General features: G+C 59.6%; 2 protein-coding genes across 2 annotated transcripts; one reads left to right on the forward strand and one right to left on the reverse strand.

Moving 5' to 3' along the window:
- The first annotated feature begins 5,638 nt into the window (after positions 1-5,638).
- Positions 5,639-8,717, forward strand: SCHCODRAFT_02644950 (uncharacterized protein). Its single transcript, XM_003026434.3, has 3 exons — positions 5,639-6,351; positions 6,412-6,514; positions 7,015-8,717. The coding sequence occupies exons 1-3, from the start codon at positions 5,832-5,834 to the stop codon at positions 7,796-7,798; spliced, it is 1,407 nt and encodes a 468-aa protein (XP_003026480.2). The 5' UTR covers positions 5,639-5,831; the 3' UTR covers positions 7,799-8,717.
- Positions 8,718-8,759: 42 nt separating this feature from the next.
- SCHCODRAFT_02644956 (glycosyltransferase family 1 protein) lies at positions 8,760-10,752 on the reverse strand. The gene is made up of 3 exons (XM_003026546.2): positions 10,397-10,752; positions 10,003-10,341; positions 8,760-9,944 (listed from the first exon to the last, which is right to left on the reverse strand). The coding sequence occupies exons 2-3, from the start codon at positions 10,336-10,338 to the stop codon at positions 8,856-8,858; spliced, it is 1,425 nt and encodes a 474-aa protein (XP_003026592.1). The 5' UTR covers positions 10,339-10,341; positions 10,397-10,752; the 3' UTR covers positions 8,760-8,855.
- Positions 10,753-10,903: the final 151 nt, after the last annotated feature.

Below are 10,903 nucleotides of genomic sequence, written 5' to 3' on the forward strand. Positions count from 1 at the left end.
CCCAGCAAACAATACAGCAACGACTAGAAGGCGCCGCGTGTCGCGTTATGAATTCAGTGCAGCTCCATCAAGCCACGGGCCACGGCCTGCCGCAACCAGCACCGTACGGCCCTCGCGTGAATTCCCGGCCTTGCATGGGAGCCGCACACATCACCCTTACAGCTGTGGCCCTCTTCCGCCTTCGCTAACTAGCGAATCCCCGGATGGATGGGCTCTGCATTCACTGTATTATGAGAGACTTACCTACACCAAGTCCTATTCGAGCGTCACCATTAGCCCCCATCCATCGACGCAGCGGCCACGTCGTCGAAGAGGAAGCGAGCGCCACGAGCACCGGCCGCGCGTGTTCCCGGATATCGGCCCCGAGCCCATCTCAATAGTCGCGTACGTAAGGGGAAAGGGCGTGCCATTCTATCAGAACCTCGCAGGGTGAAGCCAGCCCAGAAGACAGCGCTCCTGTGTGTTGTTGTCCGATGTCTTGTCGTCGACGAGAATGTACACGGCCTGATCGCACGCACATGAGGAACTCTGTTACCGCGCGAGCCCACGCGTCCGCCCAGACCCCCTTTCGCCGCGGAGTGCTGTACTACACTGCGGACGTCCTGGGTCCTGACCCAGTCCAGCGCGAGGACGGTAGCGGCGGGCGGATACCGCCCGACGCCACGTTCGACCGCCCGTCGCTTGTCAATCAGCCCGGGAAGATTGCCAGTCGGCCAGCCTCGCGATCGTCGACGGCGGCACGCAGGGATGTAGTGAAATCACCCGCTGTCCTCCCGCGCCTGGGCTCGCCACGGGCAGCCCGCATTCAGTGCGCAGAAGTCGAACTTGTGGAACGACGCCCGAGGGAGAATAACGCGGCCCCGGATACGCCCCATTGGGCCTCGCTACTGCATGGCGCGCCAGCCGGGGGCTGATGACGGCGGATGCGCGACGGATCTTCCTGTCGAGCTTGGCCAATTGGCGCGTCTAGGGCGTCCCACCGCGCCGCTGCCACCTGCGGGCGCGCGATGGGGAGCGTAAGAATCCCTGCCGCCCAAGACCGACTGCGACCCGCCTGGGCAGCGTTTTTGCTGCCGCGGAGCTCGAGGCACGGCGCACGCGCCGCCCAGCAAAGTAAAGATCGCGCTTGACAAACAGGCATGCTGGGTTTTGCGTCTTGGACGGCCCTTCCGCGCGGACGTACGAGCGCTCGCGGAATCGCATCTCCAGGGCCGCGCCACCCGGACTCGGATGGGGACAGTTGTTTGTCATTGTGATTGTTATAGAGTTCGATGTGGTATCAATGACAAGGGCGTTCGTATTGGCTTTCGGGGCGATGGGGAGCATACAGCGACTGTCGTTCATGTGAGGCTACGCAGAGGGATATAAGGGTGCGCAATGGAGCCCTGCGAGTGCAGGCCAGGCCGCGATGGGGATGTGGCGAGCGCAGGACGGAAGAAAAGGCTGAGTCAGAAGTCTAACGCGGGCACCACCGCCACACTGATTAAATTAGATCTAAGTCCAGCCGAGAGGTCCCATCAGCACGTCATGCCCGTTGCTGACCTAATTTGCTCACCCTCGTCGTAAAGGCTCCGGCGCGGAAAGGACTGGAAATGGCACCGGAAATGCAGAAACCTGTCTGATGCAGGAAATAGCAATCCGAGCCGGCTCATCAGCGAGTTGGACTACTGCCGGACCCCCTAGACCCCCGGACCTGGTGGACTTGGACGCTTGCGGCTTGCATTGTGCGCACCCTGCCATGCGTGGCCCTTGACTTTGTTGCCTAGCGCGCTGCGGGTCGTGGCGTCAAATGGTCGTGGTGCGCCCACCTTGTTTGTCGTCCCTACTCCTGGATGGGGACCAACGCGCCTTTCGAATGTATGCAAGCATTACGCGGTCTAAAGTTCTGGGTAAATGCACCGAGCCCCGCTCCGAGCGCTTCCATTACAAGCGATTGAACGCAAAAGCCTCGTCCCGTCGTTCGTTCCCCGAAAGTAAACATCAGAGAGGTACGGTAGCCGAATGCAGCGCGCACAAGGTCGGTCCATCGCCGACATCATCGTTGCTGGAGCTTGGAGATGCGCAAGCAGTCCAAGTCAGGCGTCAGTTGGACCGTCCTCAGCGCCGACGGAAGCTGCAGAATCAGATTGTGCTTGGACCTGTGTTCGTGGCGTCGTTTGTTAAGTTCGCGAACGTCTAGGGCGGGCGCAAGCCCAGCAATTCAAAGCCGAGCAGACCCAGAGACACCAAGGTTCAAACGCGCGCGTGCGACCCGCAAGAAGGACCGTGGAAGCCCGGGAAGAAGGCCTTGTTGTAAGCGCGGCTCAGAACAGCTGAAAGCAAGGGCGCCGTGGGTGTAGATGCCGTAAGATGATGGGAGGCACAGCGCTGGCTCGCGGTGTGAGTAAGGCCAGCAACAAGACCAGCGTAGGCGAAGCTGATGTTGATATGCATGGAATCCCTGTTGATTCGGGCAGCTCCCGGGTCACGCAAAGGCCTTGAACCGCGTGCTCGCCATCCGCGCCGCAAGGGCCAATTGACCATGGTAGCCTGGCGACCTCGGCTAGCGGGTAGCGGATCGAGACGTGCGTTTGCGCCTCTCCTCTGCGAGCCGTCTTGACGACGACGACTGAAGGGAGGCCTGGCGCGCATCAGAGGCTGCCGCCGTACACGTCAAGTCCTCCCATCTGCCCCCGAGGGCTTCGCGCAGACGCAAGATCGGGGGCGTCGCAGTGACGGGGCGGTGCGGACAGCCAGAGATCGCGCGCGAGATCAGGCGAGATCGCGGGATCCGCACCGCCCGCGCGCGAGGCCGCGGAAGAAGTAGACGTGCGAGTGAGCTATCCAAAGGCAAACGAGGCGCCCGGCAGCGGATCGGAGCCCTTGGGCGTCGGCACACGAGGCAGAGAATGGAGCGGCCGGCGCGGAGAAGGCGGCAGGCGGGACAAGCGAAGACGTGGTGGGGACAGCGTCCGAGGGTGATCGCTCCCTTGAGCCGCCAGCGACGTGGGTGTGGGAAGCCAGCGAGAGAAGCAGGGGATTGAGCCCGGATGGGGATAGATAGGGAGAGATGCGCGCCCCCTTCCCCGTGGCACAGGCGCGAGATTGGGATCGCGACGCGTCGCGTCACGCTAATTAGGCGCCCGAACTTCGCGCGTCCCGGCTGGGTGGCACTGGCAGCCCCGTGACGTTCTTCTTTCGACGGTGTAACATCCTTCCCTATTCGTCGTGACGGCCTTCCCTTCAGGACACGCGCCGCATCGCACGGAATCAGGAGGGGAGGTAGCGCGGGCCGTCGAGAGGCCAGAAAGAGGACTGAATACAGAAGTGCGGGATGTTGGTCGACCGCTGGGATAGATGGATTGGATAGTGCGGTTTCCGGCGCAGTTGTGGCGGCTGCGATAAGGTAGGGAATAGCCAGTCAGCGTAGCAGGACGGCTAAGCTTGCACGTACGGGCAGGCAAACGGTGTAGCAGGTCAGCGTACGACGTCGGCAGTGATGATCCTCCTGGGAAGCCTGAGTCTAGACTAGCGTTGGACGCATTTGGTGGCTCCCTTTGTAAGGGAAGCCCGCGCAATTCGCGGCTGTTTGAGTGGTTATTAGGGCTTGACGCAGACGACTGACCATGGCCTCTTCTGAAGGGTAAGTCAACGAGATGACCGAAAGGCCGCAGAGCCGGGCCAGTCTGCTGTCATCTTGGGGAATCGCAAGTAAATAAAGGTCACACACGCCTTCTTACGTGACTTCGTCTACGCGCACGAAACTTTCCGGACAGCTTGCAGGCGTAGACAGCGATTCTGCGAGTCATGTCAGCGACGAGAGGAAGGCTGGGGATTACTGGCACACCACACAATTGGCTGAAAATCCCAGAGGGAAGGCGAAGATGATCAGCGCATCATATTCACCTTTTCGAGCCTACCGAGCGACCTGAAGTCGCTACAGGCGCCAAATGTATCAGCTCGAGACGCAGAGCATGAAGGCTACGATCGACAGGGGAAGGCTTGTAGTCAGCTCACATTAGCAACTACCCGAGTAAGTAAATATTGAGCGACCATCCGAGCAGGTATCGAGCGACGTACCGAACAAGCAAGCATATACCGACGCAGTAGCGCCGCAAATCAGACCGCACGCGAGCTCCGATGCGCCAGTCAATGAGTAAGCTGGTTGGTACACAGGTCTACACTGAGGGCAGGGCAGGGTTGGTCGGTGCTGACCTTGATTCGATAGAGCAGGCCTATTTCGAGGCGAAGGATGATGCTCAGTCTTTCGACAGAGATGTCGAATGCGTGCAAGGCGGGATTGACGAGGATGCGAGAGGCCGAGCTGAATGTGCACGAATGGAGCGCCTTACGGCTCTCCATAAGTCAGTCATTAACGCCACAAGTGCTGCGCCCCAGTCAGTTATCAACAGAGTTGGACCTCGCCTCCGATTTTGCGACCTTTGACGCCACACGGAAGGACCATCCGAGCAACAACGCCACGCTGAGGATATGAGTAAAATCAACGGGTCGCCATTGATCTCGAGGAAACGACCAACGGAGCGCAGATAAGAGACCGAGAAACACTGTGGCAACCGAGGCAAGTTACGACAGATGATGACATTGTAGTGCGCCGACTGGCTGGGAGAGGTCAGCGCGCAAAATTGGGCGAGGTCAGCGCGTAGGGTTCATGAGCGCGCAGGAATCATTAAGGAGAACAGCGTACTTTTGAGACTTTCCTGTCACAGCAAAGCTCAAGCGGAGAACGTATCGATGAGGCAGCAAACGTAGACCAAGTGAAGCGCGAGGTGATAATCGATGTCGATTCCCGCGCCCTCAGTGCATGTCTCTGTGGGGGCCGGACAATGTGATGTTCGGTCGCCCGGGGGAGGTCGAGAGTAGGAGTAAGTTGGTTGCGACGACGTTGAATCAGCGAACTTGAATGTGATGAGCGAAGGAAAATCAGCCATACGTTCGCGCCGGTAGTCGACAGCGCACCTCGCCGTAGTCTGCCTTGCCTTCAGAACGGTAGTTCATTCGTTGGAATAGCTGAGAGCATTAACGCGTCCACGTACGAGGCCAGCGTGCACAACGTTCCAAGCACAAGCTCACGCTGCGCATCCCTCTGCGAGATGTGCAAAGTAGAGTCCATCAGGAGCAGAGGCAGAGCGGTAACCACTTCCCCACGTCCTTCAGGACCAAGGTGCGCGGTGCCGAGCATAAAGGTCCATCTGTGTCCTTCGAGCCGTTGGGCGACAGCTCGAGCGTATACATGAGTTCGAAGAGGAGCGCGCGTGAGAAGAGTATGCGGTTCAAGAGGGAGGAAGTATGAGGGGTATTTCTGGAGGATTGTAGGTGGAGGACTGCGGAGAACTTGGTTTCCTCTTTTCTGGGGATGAGACGAGAAAGTACTCACTATTGTTTCTTGTCGACCTGAAGACAACTCGCTCTTCGTACTATATTTCTGAGCTAGTGTGGTGACAGCAACACCCTGAGTCGAGGGTAAACGATGTCTGCATGAGCATGTCCGAAGCCAATCATTTGTGGCACGAACGTAGGAACCAAGAAAGGGACAAATAAGGCAAAATACGGATTTGCGGACCTTCCGCTTCTGTTCCGCTTGCTTTGGACAAATCGTAGCACGGCAAAGTCAGACCTTTTTCTCCTCCGCAGAATGCAGGCCTCCTCCCGCTGTCGCGCAGGACTGCCTCTCTGTCAACTTGGGAGGGCTAGGCGCCAGGCACGACCCCCTCATAATTGCTGGCGAAAGTCGGGGCCACGCGGCGGGAACATCAGGACGCGGCCATCACGGCGCGTATCAGCGTCTGCTGTGTTAGACGCCCGCCGCGGGCACGTTGCCCTCTCCCTTCATCATGTCTGTTATGCAGGGCGTCGCAGGCTCGTCGGTGCACGCGGCAGAGCCGCCCCCGACACCCCAGCACCAGCCGCCGACGCCGATGCCCTCCCCGCCCGTGTCGCGCTCCTCCTCGCCCGCCCCTGGTCCGACGTCAGCGTACAAGATAGCACCCCTGCCCTCCCCCACACCCTCCCCATATCCGTCCCGCCCGCCGACGCCGACGCACAGCGCGCGCGCGCCGAACGCGGTCCTGAACTTCCGCCCCGCGACGCGCGACGTGCTGCGCGCGATCGTCCCGCACGTCTTCCTGGAGAGCGCGCCGGGGATGCAGAACATCCTCGCGCGGCAGGCGGGGCTCCCGCCGAGGGCGTACCCTCGCTATGGTCGGCGGCGCGGGTGGCCGCGGCGCAATCCGACAAGAGCGCTCACTGCGCGGTGCGATGGCCTGCGCGCACGCGATGCCATGCACGCAAGAGGGCTCCGATACGACCCGAGGCGACCGCTACGGGGCAGCCCTCTGAGGGCGTGCACACACTGTGCGTGATCATCTGCTTTCCTGGATGCGGGGTAGCTGACGTCCGCGCGCTTTCCTCTAGTCGTCATCTGGGAGGACTTCGATGAACCTGCACCCCAGCCCGACGCTCTCAAGACCGAGAAGACGGAGAAGAGGCGATCCTGGAAGGTGTTCTACAGCCTGAGGTGAGTTCGCTGCCATATTCTTGAATTTTCTCTCCCACATTCTTGAGTCCTCTGCCGCTTCCCTGCATCCTCTGCCAATATCCCTTGAATCCTCTGCCACATTCTCGGGTTCTGTGTTGCATACTTCGCGCCTGGGGCTCGCTGGTCGCGACTGGGCCCACCGTGCCATCACACGCGCTCATCCTCCTGACCCTCGGCATGGAGCATCGTCGACAAATCCCTTGCTTCAATGCCGTCATATTTCCGTCGCGTATAATCAACCTGTCACTATACCTCGGCTTCTTCTCATAATTCGCCTGGCTTCTGTCATTTCTTGTCACTTCTGTCCGGTCAACGGCTTCATTTCTTGTCAGAATGTGTGGCGCGGCTCCCAGCTGCTGTGGTTGTATGCGTTCTATGTCCCTATATGCGTTACTCTGCACGTCGCTCCATCGTCACTGCGTCTTTCTTCGTATCTTCTCCGTCTTGTAATACCGTCCACTAACCCTACCATCCACCAGAAACATCCGAGAAAGCCTAGGACAGCTCGCAAGTCAGCGCTCGAAGGCTACCTTACGGCCAGGACTGCCGAAGTCGCAGACGGAGCCGGCGTTGTCTTTGTCGAAGCCGGCGTTGTCATCGTCGAAGCTTGCGTTATCTTCGTCGGAATCGCGCACACCGCGCCCCGAGTCCCGTACGTCGCTCCCGGAGTCGACGCCCCGTCCTCCGCCCGTGCCGTCCTTGCCCGCGACGTCGACCGCAGCATCAACGAGCCCGCCATCGGCGTCTGCGTCTGCGTCAACTCCACCATCAGCGTCGACTATACTGTCAGCGTCGACCCCACCATCTTCGTACAAGCCTGCAAGAGATTCGTCCACACCTGCCAGAGATGCGCCTAAGCCAACAAGAGATGCTCCCAACCCTTCAAGAGACGCGCCTAAGCCCTCAAGGGATGCCTCTAAGCTCTCAAGCGATGCGCCTACGCCCTCAAGACATGCACCACCCCGACCCTCGCGCAAATCAATGCCTGAGGGGACGCCTCGTCCGGCGCGCGAGGAGGCTCCGCGCCCGACGCGAGCGTCGTTTCCGGAGACGACGCGGAATACGCTGGCGCGGACGGGTTCGACATTGTCGCGTACTGGTTCCACGATATCGCGCACCACGTCGACGATATCACGCACCACATCGACGATTTCTCGGACGAGCTCGCGCTTCTCCCTCCGCGGCTCATTCCGCAGAGCGCGCACGCAGTCCTGCGAGCCTCCGCCTGTGCCGCCGCTGCCCGTGCAGGCGATTGCAGTGTGAGCTTTACGCCTGCCTGTTCGTCGATTTCATCTTTGTCGGGGTTCTCAGTTTCCTACCTGAACTCCATCCTCGCTGGGGTGCCGTCCTCATCTACAGACGCCAAGGTCTTTATTGGCAGCCGCCGACGTCCTCATCGGCAGACATCGTCGCCCTCTCTGGCGTACCACCGTTCACCGGAAATCCATCCATCCTCTATCTTCGGATCCCACACTCCACCACCCACATTCCACTCTTCTCTCGGACCCCATCGCTCCCATACATGCATCGCTCCCGCCCATCTACACACATCACGAACGTTACGCCGCCGTCATGTCAACGATACCGCTGGATTGGACCCTTGTACTATAGTCGTTCGCAATGCCTGCTGCTTGCTTCCAGTTCTTGCACTGCTTACTGCCAGCCATCGCGCTGCTTACTTGCAGTCATTTCACTGCCTACTCGTAGCCATCGCGCTGCTTACTCCCCTTTTACTTCGCAGCGCCCACTCTCAATCCTCGCAGATCTACTTCCAGCCATCTCGTCTCTACAGTCTACTACCAGTCTACTTACAGCTCGCTCCAACCTATCGTTACAGCATCCTATCGCTATCGTCCACACCTATACCTCCTAACTCACATCACTATTTAATTCCCCGCACACGTCCCATTTTTCCATGTCCCAGCGTTACTCTGTCGTGTCGCCATCCGACTTGCGTGGCCTTCCTTCTGATGGCTTCACGTCGCTGCGGGTGTCTGCGTCTTCATCGCCCCCGTACATCCCTACGCAGTCATTGTCATTCCTCATGTACTGACCTTTTTGCATACTCATCTTGTTCTCATTCATGATCATTAGACTTGTGCCCTTTCGCACCAATCTGTACTTGTCATTTGGCCCTCGTGTCAGCGCACATATTGCTCGTGTCCAGCGGTCTGAAAGCCGTCTTCTTTTGTCCTGCGTCGGTCTCAAGCCCTCGCCTTTGAGTCACGTCGCTGCTCGTGTACATTTCAATTACAAGATATCGTCTAGTCTATGTATATGACGCTGGAGTGAACAGGGTCGCGAATAAGGCGAACACCTATCATTCCTTTTTCTTAACCAACAGGGATAGGACGACGTCCGCTGCAGTCTTCCGTCCACCAGCGTCACGGCACTTCACCCCCGCTACTCGTGCCCTCTCCCGGAATCCCGCACCCTCCTCGCCCGAGGTCACCCTCGCCACCGCCACACTCAGCTCCTTCGCATCCACGTCCGGCGCGCACGTCTTGTTCCCATACACCCCTAGGCCCGCGTACTCCACCGCGACCGCGTTATAGTACGTATCCGCCCACTGCGCGAGCACGACGTGCGGCTTGCCCGCGCGCGCGCACTCGAAGTATGAGTTCGCGCCGCCGTGGTGCACGTAGGCGACGATGTTCTCGTGCTCGAGGATCGCGGCGGGCTCGGCGTCGAACCAGGTCACGGCGCGCACGCGGTCGCGGTCGTGCGCGGAGGTCAAGAGCTCGTCGAACACGAGGTCCAGCTCCTTGCGATTGGGCACCTTCCAGAGGATCTGCGTGTCCGGGTCGACGCCGTCGAGCAGCCCATTGAGCACGCGCCGAGCAAGCGGCGCGTCGAAGTCGAAGTGCGTGCCCATGATCATCATGACCGTAGGCGCGCGGTCGAGCCACGCCGCAAGCTCCGGGTCGCTCTCGTCGAGCGACTTGAAGTCATTGGAGATGGACCCGCAGAGGTAGAGGTTGTCCGGCCTTTCGAAGGGCAGGTCGACCTCGCGCACGCCAGGGGTGATGTACCCGCGTCCGGGTTCGACGCGCAGGCACTCCAGGCCCTGGTAGGCACCCGGAATCCCGCGCCGGGCGCGCGCTGCATTGACGCCGCGTAGTTGCGTGCTTCGCACGCCGTAGTAGACCATGGAAGCGATGTGGAGAAGGTTGAGTGGGATGGAGGTGAGAGGGAGGGGGTATGGGAGGCCAGTGCCTGGTAGAGGATAGCGGAGAGCGGCGAAGGACTGGTTCTGCAAGCAGACCATGGACGCGAGGAGAGGCGAAAGTACATTGTACGGTCGACCGACGAGGTTGCATGCGTCGACGGCCTGGCCGAAGAGAGTGTCCACGATGATGAGGTGTGGGTCAACATTCTCGATATTCGCGACGATGCTGTCAACGATGGTCTGGTAAATAACGTAAGTGCGAGCATACGGACACCAGCCTTCTGAAGAGAATACCCACAATATACTCATCGGGCGTCCACGGCACCATCAGGTTCGCAAACTTCGGCCACACTTCAAAGTTCGGTTTGTGCCTCATCGTCCCCAGCCGGTCGATTCCATCGAAGTGCGTGAGCCCGTCGATGGTGTGGAACTGCGGCAGCAGCTTCTCGCCGCTCTCCAGCAGAATCCCCTCCCCACGCATCCGCTCGAACCGCTTGCCCAACGGCGCAAAGGACGCCAGATGCACCTCCACACCTGGAACCGCCCGAGCGTGGATCTCGAAGGCGGTCGCCAGGTGGACGTTGCTCTGCCCCTGCTCGCAGTGGGTAATGAAGAGGATGCGCTGCGTGGCCATGGCGATTGTGAGCTCTAGATATGTGCATCTACGTGTTGAAGGGACAAACCTTTTATACGCAGGACCCGCGGCGTCAGGACTCGCGATATTGGCGTGGGCGCACGGTCCGGTCTTCTGCCGTTGGTCGCAGCACCTGTCTCCACGCCGAACCTTGTAGCAATCTGCTCCTCTCCAAGCCGGGTGGATGGCGAGGTGCGAGGACGCTCGTGCACAGTCCGATAAATCAGGACTAGCATTCCTCGACTGTATACAGGCGTGTATGTAGGCGAGTCGGGGATGCCTGATATGTTTGGCAGAGATCTCCTACGATTGACGAAACAGCGTCAGTGTCGGCGGCGTCGAAAGCGAAGCAGCCTATCCGTCCCCGTTAAGCGGCGCATCTCGCCACATCTTAATGCTGCAGTGTTTGCTCTCAGTCGCCAGCTCGGTAGACCTACTTGCCAAGCAGGAACGCAGGCAAAACCATCGTCTACCTCGTTATTTGTGAGCTGCGACATCGGATTTCCGAAATGAGCAGCCATCACAGCCTACTATCGGTAGTCATCAGCCAGAGCGCATGTAACGG

The sequence above is a fragment of the Schizophyllum commune genome (assembly GCF_000143185.2).
Source record: "Schizophyllum commune H4-8 unplaced genomic scaffold SCHCOscaffold_17, whole genome shotgun sequence".
In the NCBI taxonomy this organism is placed as follows: domain Eukaryota; kingdom Fungi; phylum Basidiomycota; class Agaricomycetes; order Agaricales; family Schizophyllaceae; genus Schizophyllum; species Schizophyllum commune.

Bases quoted from the DNA above. Each gene is read 5' to 3' on its own strand.
- SCHCODRAFT_02644950 (XM_003026434.3), top strand. From the start codon at position 5,832: ATGTCTGTTATGCAGGGCGTCGCAGGCTCGTCGGTGCACGCGGCAGAG. The intron at 6,352-6,411 runs GTGCGTGATCAT...GCTTTCCTCTAG, and splicing joins TCTGAGGGCGTGCACACACT to TCGTCATCTGGGAGGACTTC. The intron at 6,515-7,014 runs GTGAGTTCGCTG...ACCATCCACCAG, and splicing joins AAGGTGTTCTACAGCCTGAG to AAACATCCGAGAAAGCCTAG.
- SCHCODRAFT_02644956 (XM_003026546.2), bottom strand. From the start codon at position 10,338: ATGGCCACGCAGCGCATCCTCTTCATTACCCACTGCGAGCAGGGGCAG. The intron at 9,945-10,002 runs GTGGGTATTCTC...GTTATTTACCAG, and splicing joins GGACGCCCGATGAGTATATT to ACCATCGTTGACAGCATCGT.